Raw genomic sequence first — 16318 nt, 5'->3', positions numbered from 1 at the left:
CCAAGATTTAATTTGGGAATCTAGGCTGAAGGCAACTGAAGCATAGCAAGAAAGCTAGGCTTTGTTTTCTCACTTCCTCTTATTATGGCCAGGGAGGAAAGCATAAATACTTAAAAACTCTGCTGTTCCATTCTCCACTGTGGAAAAACTCTGTGAAGAGGACAAAAGAATGGCTAAGAAATCCAGGCAGGGAGACTCTGGTTAACATTATATAACTGAGCTGAATTGACTGCATTATCCAAACTAATAGCTGAACTGATCCCCTTCATTTTGTTGTTGTGTTAATTCTGTGTTCCTTCATTCTGTCTTCTTTTGTTGCTGTTCCCAGGGTGCTGGTTGCACTGCACTAGTGGTAGCTGTGGTAGCAAGGAAACTAGAACTTACCAAAGCTGAAAAACATGTACATAATTTCATGATGGATACCCAGCTAACTAAAAGAGTAAGTTATATTATAAAGTATTTTTGGATATTTTTATAACAACATCTTGTTTAATTCTGTTATCTGATCAGGATACTTGTAACAACTGGATTTGGAAGGATGAATATTCAGTTTCTAAGTTCGTATCAATTTTAAGTACAGGACCCAATTTATGTGAATAAAAACTTCTGCACAAAGAGAAAACATTCTGTTCCTGTATTTTCCCATCTTCTTCCTCCCCTTCCACCTCCCCCTCCCCTTTCCCTCCTCCCCACAACTTTCTGGTGAAAATTACTACTGAATGCATCTTACAGTTTAAAAGAAAGTTTAAAAAGAGCACATATTAGAAAATATCAATCACGAAATCATAAATGATGGTGTGCATAAGGAAAGGGCTGGAAGACATTCCTAACGCCTTGTTCCATTCTGGTGATGTGAACCACTACAATCTGTTCTGTTTCTTTGTTCCAGTTTGGTAGATTTGAAGAAAGTTGTTGTGGTTGGAAATCTTGGGACATAATCCAAATATAAGCCTAAGGTGTATATGTGTGTGTGCGCGCGCATGTGTGCGTGCACTCCAGTTAAAAAATAATTTAAATTGTAGTACATGTATTGAATCTATTTATACGTAGTGAGTGCATAGTATTATGTCTGTAATGTGCTTTCTGTTTGCAGATAATATTAATTATACTTTTAAATGAAAGTGTTTGGAAACCACAGTTACTATTTTACTCTTCAGCATTCCAACTTTTAATTATAATCAGCTGTCTAGAAATTTATTTGTTTGTTTGTTTTCTATATCGGATTCATTCGTGACTTCAAGCCCAAATAGAATAGTGTTATTATGTTTTTGTTTCCATTCAACGGTGTCTTTATATTCATTATTGGTGTAGTGTATTACATGAACATTATTGGTGTAATATACTACATTATTGGTATTGTTCGTTTGATTGATTGATTAATTTATATGCCGCCCAACTCCCTAAGGACTCTGGGTGGCTTACAACAATAAGAACAATATATAAAAAAGAATTTAAAATAGTTTTAAACCCATTAAAACCATATATAACTCTCATGACCGGATTTAGATAATACCTCATTTAATCAATGGCCCCAAGCCTGCCAGAAGGCCAGTAGGATGGGGGCAGTATGGATCTCTGAGGGTAGCTGGTTCCAGAGAGCTAGAGCCACCATAGAGAAGGGTCTCCCCAATGGCCGCAACAGTCAACATTATTTAGCTGATGGGACCTATTGGTCAACTCTGTTGGTCCTTACCAGTCACTGGAATCTATGTGGCAGGAGACAGTCCTGAAGCTAGTCTGGTCCTAAGGCATGTAGGGCTTTATAGATGATGACCAGCACCTTGAATTGCGTCCAGAGACTGATTGGAAGCCAGTGCAGCCGGTGGAGAGTTCGTATGATGTGGGTGTACCTAGGTGCACCCACAATAGCTTGCGTGGCTGCATTCTGGACCAGTTGTAGTTTCCGAACACTTTTCAGGGGTAGATCCACATAGAGCACGTTGCAATAGTAGTTAATTTATAAAAATATTTGTGGTTAATTTATAAAAAATATATAAAGCATGTTCCAAACACCTTTTTTTTTCTCATGGAGAGAAAACACTCCATGGCAACACAAAATAAAGAAGAAATCCCTCCATATTTATTTATTTATTTATTTATTTTATTTTTTATTTATTGGATTTGTATGCCGCCCCTCTCCTCAGACTCGGGGCGGCTAACAACAATGATAAAAAACAACATGTAACAATCCAATTTAATAAAACAACTAAAAACCCTTATTATAAAAACCAAACATACACATAAACATACCATAGATAACTTGTAATGGCCTAGGGGAAGGAATATCCTAACTCCCCCATGCCTGGCGACAAAGGTGGGTCTTGAGTAATTTGTGAAAGACAAGGAGGGTGGGGGCCGTTCTAATCTCTGGGGGGAGTTGATTCCAGAGGGCCGGTGCCGCCACAGAGAAGGCTCTTCCCCTGGGGCCCGCCAAACGACATTGTTTGGTCAACGGGACTCGGAGAAGGCCAACTCTGTGGGACCTTATCGGCCGCTGGGATTCGTGCGGTAGAAGGCGGTTCTGGATGTATTCTGGCCCAATGCCATGTAGGGCTTTAAAGGTCATGACCAACACTTTGAATTGTGACCGGAAACCGATCGGCAGCCAGTGCAGGCCGCGGAGTGTTGCAGAAACATAGGCAAATCTAGGAAGCCCCACGATGGCTCTCGCGGCCGCATTCTGCACGATCTGAAGTTTCCGAACACTTTTCAAAGGTAGCCCCATGTAGAGAGCGTTGCAGTAATCGAACCTCGAGGTGATGAGGGCATGAGTGACTGTGAGCAATGACTTCCTGTCCAAATAGGGCCGCAACTGGTGCACCAGGCGAACATGGAGAATATGGCAGGAGCCCAACATGTGCATCATACAGGGGAGTCTGCAGAGTATGGGGTTTTTATAAAAAAAAGACCACAATGGTGGAATTAAAGCGCCACTCAAATTTGTATTAATGTGTATGTGGCACACATAAAAAAGAAGCAGAGTTTTAATCATATTTCATCATGGCTGCCATCTTGAGTTTTCTTATCCTTATATCTTCGTTTGTATCAAACAAGGTAATTGCAACAGGTGTTTGTTCCTTCAAGAACAGACTAATGGAAGGCATAAAATAAGAATAGTTCTTATTATCCCATGAGCCATTTAATTTTTTTTCCTCGCAAGCATTTTCTCCTATAAATGTTGATGATACAAGATATGTTCAAGAGAAAATCTTGGAACAGACATAATTTGAATTCAGACATCCTGATGTGTGTTTTACTTTGTTTTTGTTAAATAGGTGAAAAATGCAGCTGCCAATGTACTCAGGGAAACATGGTTAATTTATAAAAACACCAAGCTGGTAAAAAAGATAGACCATGCAAAAGTAAGGAAACATCAGCGCAAATTCTTGCAAGCTATTCACCAGTAAGTACTCTTTTATTTGTCTGGTTTGCCTCTTGCGAGGCTGTTGTGATAATTCCATAGGTTTGGCTTCCAGAAAATTGCCTCAGATTTGACATTCTGTTTATTCCATTTAATATTCCATAATGTTCCATATATGGTACTGCATCAAATACTGAGCATATATGCATATTTAATGGAGCTTTCTTCTATTTTCCTCCTGTTTCACTTCTTGATGTGCCCCAAATCTGCTCCAGAGGATCCTGTCCTTTGAAACAGATTTTGGGCAGGCTGGATAGAATAGAGAAGAGAATGGGGTGGGATGATAGGATGGATGATATGTTGGCAGATTCCTTTTTCCAACAGAATGGCATGACTAAATAGTACTGTTTATCTCAGGAAGGAAGTTATTTTTTTCTGAATATGCATTTCTGCTGAAAGGGAACAAAAGCAAAAATAATTATGTCCCAAAATTCTGCAGATGGATATGTATTCATATAAACAGCCAAATCTAGACAATTATGCCTATAGCTCTAAAACCAAATATATCAAAGGCACATCATGAATATTTGTGGTGGTGGTGGGTAATGGGAACATGAATGGAAATAAAAATATTGCATGCGGCCATATTTATCTCCTTTACCCGGAACGTTTCAACGTTGAATTATTTTGACTGTTTAAAAGCAAATGCATTTCATATATTGTGACTGTTTAGTGTATAAACTGTGCTAGTACATTAGATGACAGATAAGAATATCTGGAAGATCATCTTATCATTTAATGGGAGGTGTTAAAATTGAATAAATAACATTGGTATTAATCTTTAGGTTAATATGATAAAATCAAAATATTTTAATTACAGACATTAAAGGTTCTAACAATATGCCAATTGAATTTTATGAGTTAAAGCTGTGATGATTGGTATGATAAACTTATTTAAAAAGCAATATTGCTAAAAATGAGATTTATATTTGATAAAAAAGGAAAAAGAAACTTGATGGTTCCACTTTAACATAGAAAATGTAAGAACAAACCATGATTTTGAGGTGGAAACTTTGGGAAATGTAGGGTCTTTGCAAATAAATAAAAGCAATACATGTTCCACATTATATTTCTATCTTATGTACATAGTCCTTTCCTGTTTTCTCAGAAAAGGGAGGCACTAATAGGTGTCCACACTAATACCAAAATCTTGGTAAGCAGAATGTGTTGTCCTGTCATGTTTCTGTATGACAGTTACACAAAAAAATTGTGCCTCCATGTTGTGCATCCATTTTCAATTGCGCATCCATATCTGGACTCTGGAACCTAATGTTTGCTGAAACAAGACATTATACAACTGTGACTCATTTCAATAGATCATATTAATATTGTTAATAAATTGGGCATCATTAAAAGTTATTGAGCAAAAGTTTCCAGTCTCTTCATCATGGCTGTGAAGACCATGAAACTCACTGTAATGACTAAAGCTAATTTACGGTTTAGCATAAGTTGAAATAATTCCAATAAACAGTAAACATTTGTTTTCTTCTTTTTTTCCTTTCACTGCATCTAGAGTAAAAAAGGGAAATGGGACAGCTTTACAATGAACATTTTGATCATGGCTCTCATTATGGCAGGCGTGAATTTAGTCACATATATTATATGCCAGAGTAAAGGAGAGATAGATTTTGTAAACGTCTTTTTTCCCCCTTGTGCTATTAATTTGACTATATTAAATAGCTGTAATAGTATTTCCATTTCAGCCTCACTAGAATAGAAGAGAGTGAATTAGGTCAATCATTATTTAATATGTTCAAGCAAAATTCAATATATACAAATATTTATATGGTTTAGCAACATGAGGTTCAGTAATGTTGTACTGTATATAGAAAAGGGCATAATAAAATAAAATGAAATGTGACTTCAGAAACATGTTTACATGAAATTTTCATTGCTTTATTTTTTTACTTGAAAAAATATAATATAGAAAAGATTAGAATTTGTTGCATTTTCTTCAGATATTTGGAAGGCAAGAACTGGATATGAGAATTGCAAAATTTAATATATCTGAGATCAGATCCCATTTCATAGTAGTATTATATAGTTGTGCATGCTTGGAATTAAGTTGGATATATTTACAAATGAATGTAATTTATAGACAGAACTAGCAGATGATCAGTCTGTGTATCATTACATTTAATGCTAGTAGAATTCACAGCAATAATTTGCTCCCTAAATAGAACAGGATGACAATTAATTGCAACATGTTTTTTTCTTATTTTACTAGAATGTAATTTTTAAAATTTTCTTTTTTAAACTTACCATATACTTCCTGCTAGTAATAGTTCATATTTTAAAAAAAATGTTTGAGCCTCCTTCCCAAAATAAAACTATACAGTGGTACCTCGGTTCTCGACCACAATTCGTTCTGGAAGTGTGGTCGAGAACCGATTTGGTTGAGAACCGAAACAATTTAAGATAAATTCCCCTCTTCAGTTGTCTCTCCCTCTAGCTTGCCTGCTTCTGTCCCCGTCTCTCTCTCTCTCTCTCTCTCTGTAGCTTGCTGGCTTCCGTCTTCAGTTCTCTTGCTCGCCCACTTCTGTCCCCGGCTCACTCTCTTTCTCTGTAGATTGCCGGCTTCCGGCTTCAGCTCTCTCGCTCACCCGCTTCTGTCCCCATCTCTCTCTCTCTCTCTGTAGCTTGCCGGCTTCCGGCTTCAGCTCTCTCGCTCGCCCACTTCTGTCCCCATCTCTCTCTCTCTCTCTCTCTGTAGCTTGCCGGGTTCTGTCTTCAGCTCCCTCAAGTGTTCGAGTTCCAAATATTTGTTCGGATTTAAGGGCAAAATTTTTTTAATTTCCTGGTCGAATACTGATTTGTTCGAACTGAGAAACGTTCGAAAACCGAGGTACCACTGTATTCTAAAAGCTTTGCTCCATTTATTTCAAAATTGCTGCATAAGGGTGTGCTTCTTCTGCTATTGAGTAGGAAATAACTTAGAACCATTTTTATAATCTTCCTTTCTTATGCAGAGTTCTGCATCTCTTGGCCTTTCAATGATGCCTGTGTGGCATCACTAAATCCTACCACATGTAGGAAATAATCTGCTTCTTCCTCTGAAGTTATTCCCTGCATTTTCATACTATTAAGAACCGTGCTGGCGCAGTGGTCAGAGTGCAGTACCGCAGGCTACTTCTGCTGATTACCGGCTGCCAGCAGTTTGGCAGATCGAATCTAATCAGGCTCAAGGTTGACTCAGCCTTCCATCCTTCCGAGGTGGGTAAAATGAGAACCCAGATTGTTGGGGACAATATGCTAACTCTGTAAACTGCTTAGAGAGGGCTGTGAAGCACTGTGAAGCAGTATATAAGTCTAATGCTATTGCTGCTATTGGTAGTATCGGTCCTCTCTTTTAGACTTTGATGCAATTTTTTTTTTTTAAATTGATGTTGATATATCCCAAACAGACAACCTTCCCACAATCAGTCAGCAAATGTTGGGGAGTGGATAGCAATCATTGGTCTGCATCTGCTTTAGGAAAAAAAACACTTTTGCATCTCTTATGCCTTTTGTCTTTCATTTGAAAGCCATACCCCTGACTTTCACATTATGGTGACAAACTGCAGAAAGTGAGACATTACCAATGGCAGGTGACCTGGATTGTATATATACTCCACTGGGAAGAGCTTTCAATTCCTTTCCATATGCCCCTCTCCCATAATATCCAACCAATTCTTCCATCATTCTTTCCTACCAGGAAAATTCTGGTCAAGAAAACAAAGACTGAATGGCTCTGGAGTCTTCTTTTGGTGGTAGCAAACGAAGCACCCTTTTGTTAGGAATAGGAGGGAAGATCAAACTTCCATCACACAGATGTACTAAGCATATTGCTATTTTATGGTGATCCATTTTCCCATTGATAAAAATCATGCTGGGAAGGGAAGTTAAGTGTTTATATCACCCTTGTATTACTTCATATACTGCTCAAAAAAAAAATAAAGGGAATACTTAAATAACAACATAATATAACTCCAAGTAAATCAAACTTCTGTGAAATCAAACTGTCCACTTGGGAAGCAACACTGACTGACAATCAATTTCATTTTGTTGTCAGCACATTCAACTTTGTACAGAATAAAGTATGCAATGAGAATATTTCATTCATTCAGATCTAGGATGTGTTATTTGAGTGTTCTTTTTTTTTTTTGAGCAGTGTATACGTACAGCAAGGAATGTGAATAGATATCAATTAATACAGTTGTGGTAAATGGGAGTTTATAGGTGTAATAATACAACAAAGTTACCCTACTTCTCAGTTGTGCACAGATTTCATTAGACACGGGCCTGCTGGCAGCAAAGGAAATACGTGAGAAGTGTAAGCTATATAGATTCGATTGCGTTCACTTGAAGACCATCCCTTGTACTGATTTGTTTTAGAAAATGTTACATTTCCTTTTCTTTGTTTTGTCTTTTATTTCAACAATGAAAATAGAGCTCGGAAGTAAGTTGTGTGAGCTGCTCCTTTAAAATTTGCAGAATTTACCTCTGTCTGCATGCAACAAATGGATACTTTATTTGTGAATTTCTATAGTCTGGTTGCTACTGTGGAACTGCAATCCAAAGTCATGAATTTTTTCTGTGATAAGTGAAGTTCAGAAGGGTGAATTAGAGTATCAATATTTCATAATTTACAGAGAAAGATCCGACTAGTTTCATTTTTAATCTGACTGTTGCAGCTAAGAAAATAATAGCGTAAAAAGGTTTTCCTCCCACAAGTTATGTAAGACTAAGAACATCCATCTCCTGAAAGATAGAAATACTCTCTTAGTAACATATATTTGTAAAGAAAAAAAAATCAGAACAGATTTTATCCTTTTACATACTTGTTCCATATGTCATATGAGGAAGGAAAGGAGTAGCAATTCTAAATTCATAACTGGCCTTTTTGTTTTAAAAAATAACTGGCAATCTAGTTTTAATACACTTCTGAGTGGTTATACAGACCAATCAACATGCCTAAAGATATATTCAAGTTGTGTTTATTTAACTGGCATTCTTTATTCATTTCCTTTTTTGGTTTATGTTTACAACCACACAGGACCTTGTTAGATGTTTGCTCATAGTTTCTTCCCTTTCCTGACATTATGAGTTTTGACCTTTTATCCTGACAGTAATGATGAGTCTGTGCATCTATAGCCATATTTTCATCCTCATTTCAAGCAGGCCTTTTAAAAGGAATTAGGAATCTTCTGAATTCTGGGCATGTGAATTAACCAGATTTCATTCTGAAGAAATAAAAGATGAACAAAAAGTCCATAGATATCTATTGGGAAAGGCTATATTTTTAAAGGTATATACCATTTTTAAGGTTTATACCATGCTTAAGGTAAATTGATTTAAATATGTAAATAAAAGCATTCTAAATTGCCTAAAGAAGACAATTGCATTGGGGTTGACCGAAATGGCTTTGAAAAAAAAGAACAGAGTAAAAGCTCTATCCACATGAGGTTACTGGTATTTCTTTAATGAGATATAGATTTTCAGATACAAAAACTTAGAGCACAGAACAGTGACAAATGAGAACTATGTTATGGACTGAATTACTTCCTCATGCAGTTATCAGCAGTGGGCTATGTACAATCCAGTGGATTGTAGGTTTTTGCAGAGATTTCTTTATTGCCAATGCAACCCAGTGGTGATAGATGGCCACCTAGAAAATAATCCTCCAAGCAATTCTTTGTGGACATTGATTTCCAACGTAAAGAATGTCCTTACCTGTAGAATTTCCATATTGGCTTTGGTAGAGATAACAGTTCCTGGTGCACAAAAGAAACTACATATAAAGCTGATTCTTTTTTCAAATTAAAGAATGCTTGCATATCAAAACTCTGAATGTACTTTGGTGTGAATAAGGAAAAAAATTTTGTGTGGGGGCAATTGCAGTAAAAACAATGTGGGTAGAGAACGAAACTACAAAATAGTTATTTCTGTCTCTCCCCCCCCCCCCCCTTTGGAATCATGAAGACAGAAGAGCTGCAAGTCTTTGTCAAGCTCAAATCAGCCTCTTTGGGGCATAAAATTTGAGCACAAACTTTCATAATACAATGCAGCATAATATACCCTGTTTTTCCTTTCTTACCACGTTCAGTTAATTAGCATGAATGGAATGACTTAGGCACCAAGGGAAGGATATACCCAGGAGTCTCTTTTATGGTATACCCATCTGATCTGCCTAATGTTCCAGCTCAATCACTGACAGATAAACAGGCTAACTAAACCAATAAAAAAAAAATATCCATGCAGATTTTTTCTAAAGTACTTAGGTCAGCTACAGCAACAAGGACAATAATAACATATTAACATAATATGTTATTAATGATATAATAATGACTAACGTATTAATCATTTAGCTGCTGGTCAGATAAAAACTTTTGCATATTGAGAAGGAACTCACTTATCACTGTGTTTTCATCAGGTTCAAACACCTCCTAACCAAATCCATTTCAGACTGAAGAGGGCTTTTACCTGTATCTAATCATGTAGGCATAAGGAAGAAGTATAATTACCTAAGGTAACAATGAGATTACTCATTGCTTCCTATGGCTACTTGCTAGGATACAGGAGCTTTAAGGAATGTTTTGGCTTTCTTTCATATACTATGGATAAATCCTTACTTCCCTCTTTGAATTCAGCGTTAACCATGGCAATTAGTAGTTTCGGGGACATCACATTTTCTTGCTCTCTCTTTCTTTCTTTTTTGCGGTGTTAGGGAAGCATGCTCTTCATTGTACCCAGACACATAACCAGTTATGACTGTACACAAAGTATTCAAGACATTGTCCATGCAGTTATTTGTTTAGATGCATGCCATATACAGGTTTTTATGAGCTTTCAAGCAAGAGATATCTGACTTGAATTTCTGTCTTTTAGATTGAGAAGTGTTAAAATGGAACAGAGGAAACTGAACGATCAGGCAAACACTTTGGTGGACTTGGCAAAGGTTGGTACGGTGTCATAAATGAACAGTATGTTTTCATACTTTTGTCAATCCACTTTAACTAATTTCTGAGCTTTGAGATTCAGCATAAATGGATTCAATATATAATTCAAAAACTTGAGAAACAGAGTGATGTAGTGATTAAGGAATTTATTATTTATTTATTTTATTTATTCATTTGTCCAATACACAAATACATAGGAAGAGAATAGACATGAAGTAATATATATAAAGATGAAAGTAAAAATAGAGGAGAAGATATAAGAAAGTAAGAAAATATATATGATTTATGAGATAAAGGAAAGACAATTGGACAGGGGACAAAAGGCACACTAGTGCACTTATGTACGCCCCTTACTGGCCTCTTAGGAACCTGGAGAGGTCAATCGTGGATAGTCTAAGGGAGAAATGTTGGGGTTAGGGGTTGACACTATTGAGTCCGGTAATGAGTTCCACGCTTCGACAACTCGATTGTTAAAGTCATATTTTTTATAGTCAAGTTTGGAGCGGTTAGTATTAAGTTTGAATCTGTTGCGTGCTCTTGTGTTGTTGCGGTTGAAGCTGAAGTAGTCATTGACCGGTAGGACGTTGCAGCATATGATCTTGTGGGCAATACTTAAATCGTGTTTTAGGTACCGTAGTTCTAAGCTTTGAACTAATTGAACTGGCACTGGGAAGACCCTGCTGCTAGTTCACTATCAGCTAGGAAATTTTACTGGTTGAATTTGGGCCAGTCACTCTCTCTCAACCCAATATAGTTCATAAGGTTGTGGTGTGAAAAACTGAGAAGGGAGATAGTGTGTATGGAGCACCACTGCATCTCCAGAATGAGGCAAACTTAATATATAAATAAGTGAATCTAGAATTAAATCTACATAGGTTTTGGTCCCCCTTCAATTTTCATGTGCATGTATAACTTTGAACTAGTCTTAATTTTTGGTGACTGCCTGGATAGCCACCAAGAAATTATAAACATTCCTAAGAAATTCATAATGGACACTAAGAGCTATACCAATGTACCCAAAACAATTTCTATACACCACTTGACTGAAAATCTACTTGAAATTGCTGCACATAATTAGCATTCTATGAGTATGTCTGAAGTTCTCATATAAAGTACTATCTTTGAAAATAGTATGTTTGAAGTAGATAGTATTCCAGCTCTTTATGTTAAACAGAAGGTTTCTTTAATAGTAGATTTATCATTACTTTTTTCTGACACAAAAAAATAGAGCCATCCTCCAGAGAAGCCTTAATTATCCCTCCTAAGCATTGAGGCTGACTTTGTTATCAATTTAAGCAGCCATGTGACTAGGGTTATAGCAGTAGGTAACCCTTATTTTTTTCAAACCCTCTGTCAGTATCCTTCGAATCCTCAAAATGAATATAACTTAAAAATACAAGGAGCTGTCAATTTATATCATAATCCTCTCTCCAAACTCTGAAGTTTAGGTCAAGTAGAATTCAAATTACTTTATATTGCAAGCTGCAGATAACAAGTACCATGCTACTCTGTTTCCTTATTCCCAACCTCCTGAAGAGAGGCAGGTTCCTGTTATTTTTTCTTACTCATGCGCATTGCAACATTTCATCCACTTGCACAATTTTACTTCCACATATGTGCAGAGAACCAAAAAATCACCAAAAATTGGGGTGGGGTGGGGGGTGGAGGCACGCACAGATTGGCAAAGACAGCATGGAAATCATTGTGTAAAAATTGCATCATTGGCAGGCCACTACCGGAACGATGCACTAGATCACAGTGGTAGGAACCTATCTCTGCTCCTGAAGAAAGAGGAATCACACAGCAACTCTGGCCTATTCTATGCATTTTTTCACTGCCTTTCACTAACAGGGAATACTGTTCCAGAAAAGGCTGTTTATTTTGAAATATCAACCTTACCTTTCATTCTAGTTCATTGCCCTCAACTCCCTATTAAAACAGCAACATAACTAAAATTAAGGCTATCATACTGCTTGACTCAGTAGAAGGTAAGATGTATATCAAACCAAATCGACTGATATGGTTTTGTAAAAGAGAGGTGGCTTCTTTGAAGCAATAATACCTGCTCCTGGAGTATTCTGTATTCTTAAGAGGGAAGGTAAATCTCCAGGTCCCTTAAGGCAGTATTTCCCAACCTTGGCAACTTGAAGATATTTGGACTTAAACTCCCAGAATTCCCCAGCCAGTGAATGCTGGCTGAGGAATTCTGGGAGTTGAAGTCCAGATATCTCCAAGTTGCCAAGGCTGGGAAACACTGCCTTAAGGAAACCATTTAGATCCAACAAGTTCCTGTGATATGTTTTGACTAGCTCACTATTCCATGAAAGATTATATCAGCAGTCATCTCAAAGCTGACCAGACTATAATCTGGCCATGGCAGGTGAGTTATCCAAAGCCCCTCTCCTCTGTGATCACTAAATCCATCAAATTTAGGGTGAATCCTGCTGTTAGTGTAGGATTAGTCTGTATATAAAGGTTTCATGGGGAATATGAACATAATATGTATAACTTTAATGGTTGGGTAAGGTAGAGGGAGGCAGATACTGAGGGGAGGTAAGCTATTAGGACACTATGTTGTTGGGTTTGTATGGTGGTGGTGATGAAAGAAAAAGGGGAGGGGGTCTTGTTCTGTTTTGTTCTGTTTTAAGCCAAAAGTTCCAAATGATAGAAAAGTATCTTATCATATAGTTACATTAAGTTGTTATTTTGATTTGTATAAGTGCCAGAACTTCTTCAATCAATACCATATTTTGGATTAGACTCTTAAGTACCACATTGCCTGTAACACTTACCTATCTGATTATTATCTCTTTTCAATCAAAGTAGAGCATGATTTCTGGCTTTGCTCTAGGTTGGAGGAACTCTGCAATAAAACAGGTGGTAAACTTTGTAAACCCCTTAGTTGGCTCATGGTGAGAAACAGTATTAGAGTATATCACATAGCCAAGAGGTGGAATGGGGAATATGGCACAGTGTTTAAGGAATCATTTTATGCTATATAGAAAACCAGAAAAAATACTACTGCCTAATGTGTACTGAGACCTTTGGGAAAATAATATTTTTCTTCTGGTAATATTGGAGAAAAATGAATTAAATTAAATTAAAATTAAATGAAATCTATTACATAGGCAGAGAATATTTACAGCTTCTGGGATAAATAGACACACATGATTCACATTTGTGTATACTGGAACCTTGGGTTGCAAATACTTCTGAGCCAACCAAAAACCCACTATTTTCCCTGCCACGGCGATTTCCCCTTCCACGCCATTTGTGTATGTGTGTGTGTGTGCAATCAGGCTTGCTTCCGATCACTCCCAAATTGGATGCTGACCCAAATCCTAGAATGGATTACAGTCATGACCTGAGGTTCCACTGTACCTTTATTCTTCGGAGAGATTTTTCAAGTTTGGCATGTGGAAATGCTCTGGCAAAAATTAATAGCCTCAATTCAATGCAGTACGTAGCCTAAAAAAATAAGTTTGCAAAATAGGTTGGTTCCACTTGTGAATCTCTTTGTGTGCATTCTCCTTGTCTGTGAGTGAAACTTGAACGTTGGAAAATTCTGCTGAAAAATCTTGTGTGCCTAATTTTATTTCACCTTTTCTTTCTCACTTTAGACTCAAAACATCATGTATGATATGATTTCGGACTTGAATGAGCGAAGTGAAGACTTTGAGAAGAGGATTGTTACTCTGGAAACAAAACTGGAAACTTTAATTGGTAGCATTCAAGCTCTCCCTGGACTGATTAGCCAGACAATTAGCCAGCAGCAAAGGGAATTTCTTGAAGCTCAGATACAAAATTATGATAAGCATGTAACCTACAGCGCAGAACGATCAAGGTCCTTGTCCAGAAGACGAAGGTCTTCCTCTACAGCACCACCCACTTCATCAGAGAGTAGCTAGAAGAGAATAAGTTAACCACAAGATAAAGACTTTTTTGCCATCATATGGTCAATATTTTAGCTTTTATTGTAAAGCCTTATGGTTCTAATCAGTGTTATCTGGGTTCTGATGTCAGAATTCTGGAAACCTGAACACAAGTTTTAGGCCAAAATGAGTGAAAACTCTCTTTCTCTCTCTCTCTCTCTCTTCTTTTCAGATGCACAGTGAATGCACCTCTTATTGCTATATAGATTGTTCCTCCTGTAATTTCACTGACTTTTTATTCATGCACTTCCAACAAACTTTATTACTACTACAGTATATAATATAATAAAAGGGTTACTTTCTGCACATAGTTGCTTGGTCACTTCGACTTTAACATTGCCAGCTTTGTTTTTGTTTTTTTAATGGACATGTAGAAAAAATTGCATTCATTATGAGAAGGCTGAACTCATTTTACGTTTCTTTTCAAACAAGTTCTTATTTGACATTCTATGCAGGAAAAGATCGTAGTAATGATGCATTAATTTACATTTAAAATCAATTTAAAAGATTGAATGGCCTTTATTTAAAATTTTGCTTTTGTTTTTGCGTTACATGCCAGCTTGTGGAGAAAAAAAGCAAACAAGTTGTTTTTGTTTATGAAAGTTCATTGATGAGAGCCGCTGCACCCATATTTCCTCCAGTATATTGGCAGCATGCTGTATGTTCTTATACCTTATTTATACAACTAATTGTTTACTAAAAAATTAGAAAAGGGCTGGCTCCAAACCATTTTAAACATTTTTAAATATGTTTATATGTGGTGTACGAGACTATCGAATATTTATTTTCTTGTTAAGAGAAATTTTCCATTGATAAAAAATGTTGTGGCATCTCAATCTATTTGGTCTCTCTCGGCTAGTTTGGTACCCATTACACTTTGTTTCATGTGGATAAATAAGCTGGATGTCTTCTAGATATGCCTGATCTTGATGCACTGAAAAACATGACCATGTTACTAAATTTGTGTAGACAGTTCCATCGCCATTAGCCTTTAATATATACCATATATGTGCATTTCAAACCGGTTCTGAAATTGGACATAAAAGAGGCAAATTTGAAAAGCCCTCTTTTTCTTTAGCTCTGCTGTTACAGAGTGTAGTGGGACAAAAACTATATTTCTGTATTGTTCTAAAATGAATTATAATACCTGCCAATACAGTACACTTATAGAAAGACCTAGTAGAACTGGAAAGTCTGTTACAGCAAAGACATTTATCCAACTTTTGATCATTGAGTTTTCTTTTCCAGCAATCACTTGTGATTTGGTGAAGTAAGAATTTCTTGTTGAAAGTATAAAGAGAGGATATTGGGAGGGGAAAATCACCATTTTCAATAACAACATTTTAAAAAGTCTATATTGACTTGTGATACATCTATTTTGAGATGATAAACAAATATTTCTTGTTTCTTTATATTTTTGTAATAGATTTTCTTTTCTTCTTTTTCTCTTTCTAAGAAATACTATAGTTCTCTATAACCTATACTTTTCACATAAAAATCCATCCTTAGTCTAGAGATACAATATTTTTTCTGAGTTTTGCAGCTGCAATAGTGAAAAGTAAAGACTTAGAACTAACCTTCTAAGTAACTGAAATAGTTGACCGTTTTCTCATTTCATTTGCTAATCATGGGAACTCTTCACATTTTTTAAAAAAAGATACATTCTACATATGTTTGCATGGAGATACTCACGTGCTTAGATGTACCTTTGACCACAAGTCTAACTATTATAATAAAATGATCCAATTTCAAAAGTAGTTTATTAATACACAGATGAACCAATTACTATTCAAGAATCACTAATAAAAAAATCCTTCTTGAATATGAACTACGAGATTTATAATGAAAGTTTGGTCTTATCCCAAACCTGTCCAATTGGCTTCATTTATTTACCTTAAGCAGGTTTTTTTCCCTGGATATTCCTTTAGAACAAAGTTTAGCTGAAATCAAGGGAACAATGAATCATAAGACTTTATGCTACATAAGCTAGAAACCATGACGTTTTTAGGTGGCAATAACATCTAAAC

General features: G+C 36.4%; 1 protein-coding gene across 1 annotated transcript in view; it reads left to right on the top strand.

Moving 5' to 3' along the window:
* Positions 1-14597, top strand: part of KCNN2 (potassium calcium-activated channel subfamily N member 2) — a 91812-nt gene extending 77215 nt beyond the window's left edge. Inside the window, exons 5-8 of the mRNA XM_070736330.1 lie at positions 329-439; positions 3276-3403; positions 10289-10358; positions 13980-14597. Of these exons, the coding sequence (XP_070592431.1) occupies positions 329-439; positions 3276-3403; positions 10289-10358; positions 13980-14267 (597 nt within the window). The 3' untranslated portion in view covers positions 14268-14597. The remainder of the gene's footprint in view (positions 1-328; positions 440-3275; positions 3404-10288; positions 10359-13979) is intronic.
* Positions 14598-16318: the final 1721 nt, after the last annotated feature.

Source organism: Erythrolamprus reginae, chromosome 2 (genome assembly GCF_031021105.1).
Source record: "Erythrolamprus reginae isolate rEryReg1 chromosome 2, rEryReg1.hap1, whole genome shotgun sequence".
NCBI classification, from domain to species: Eukaryota; Metazoa; Chordata; class Lepidosauria; order Squamata; family Dipsadidae; genus Erythrolamprus; species Erythrolamprus reginae.
Note: the sequence above shows the minus strand (reverse complement) of the source record. Positions and strands in the feature narration are given on the sequence as shown.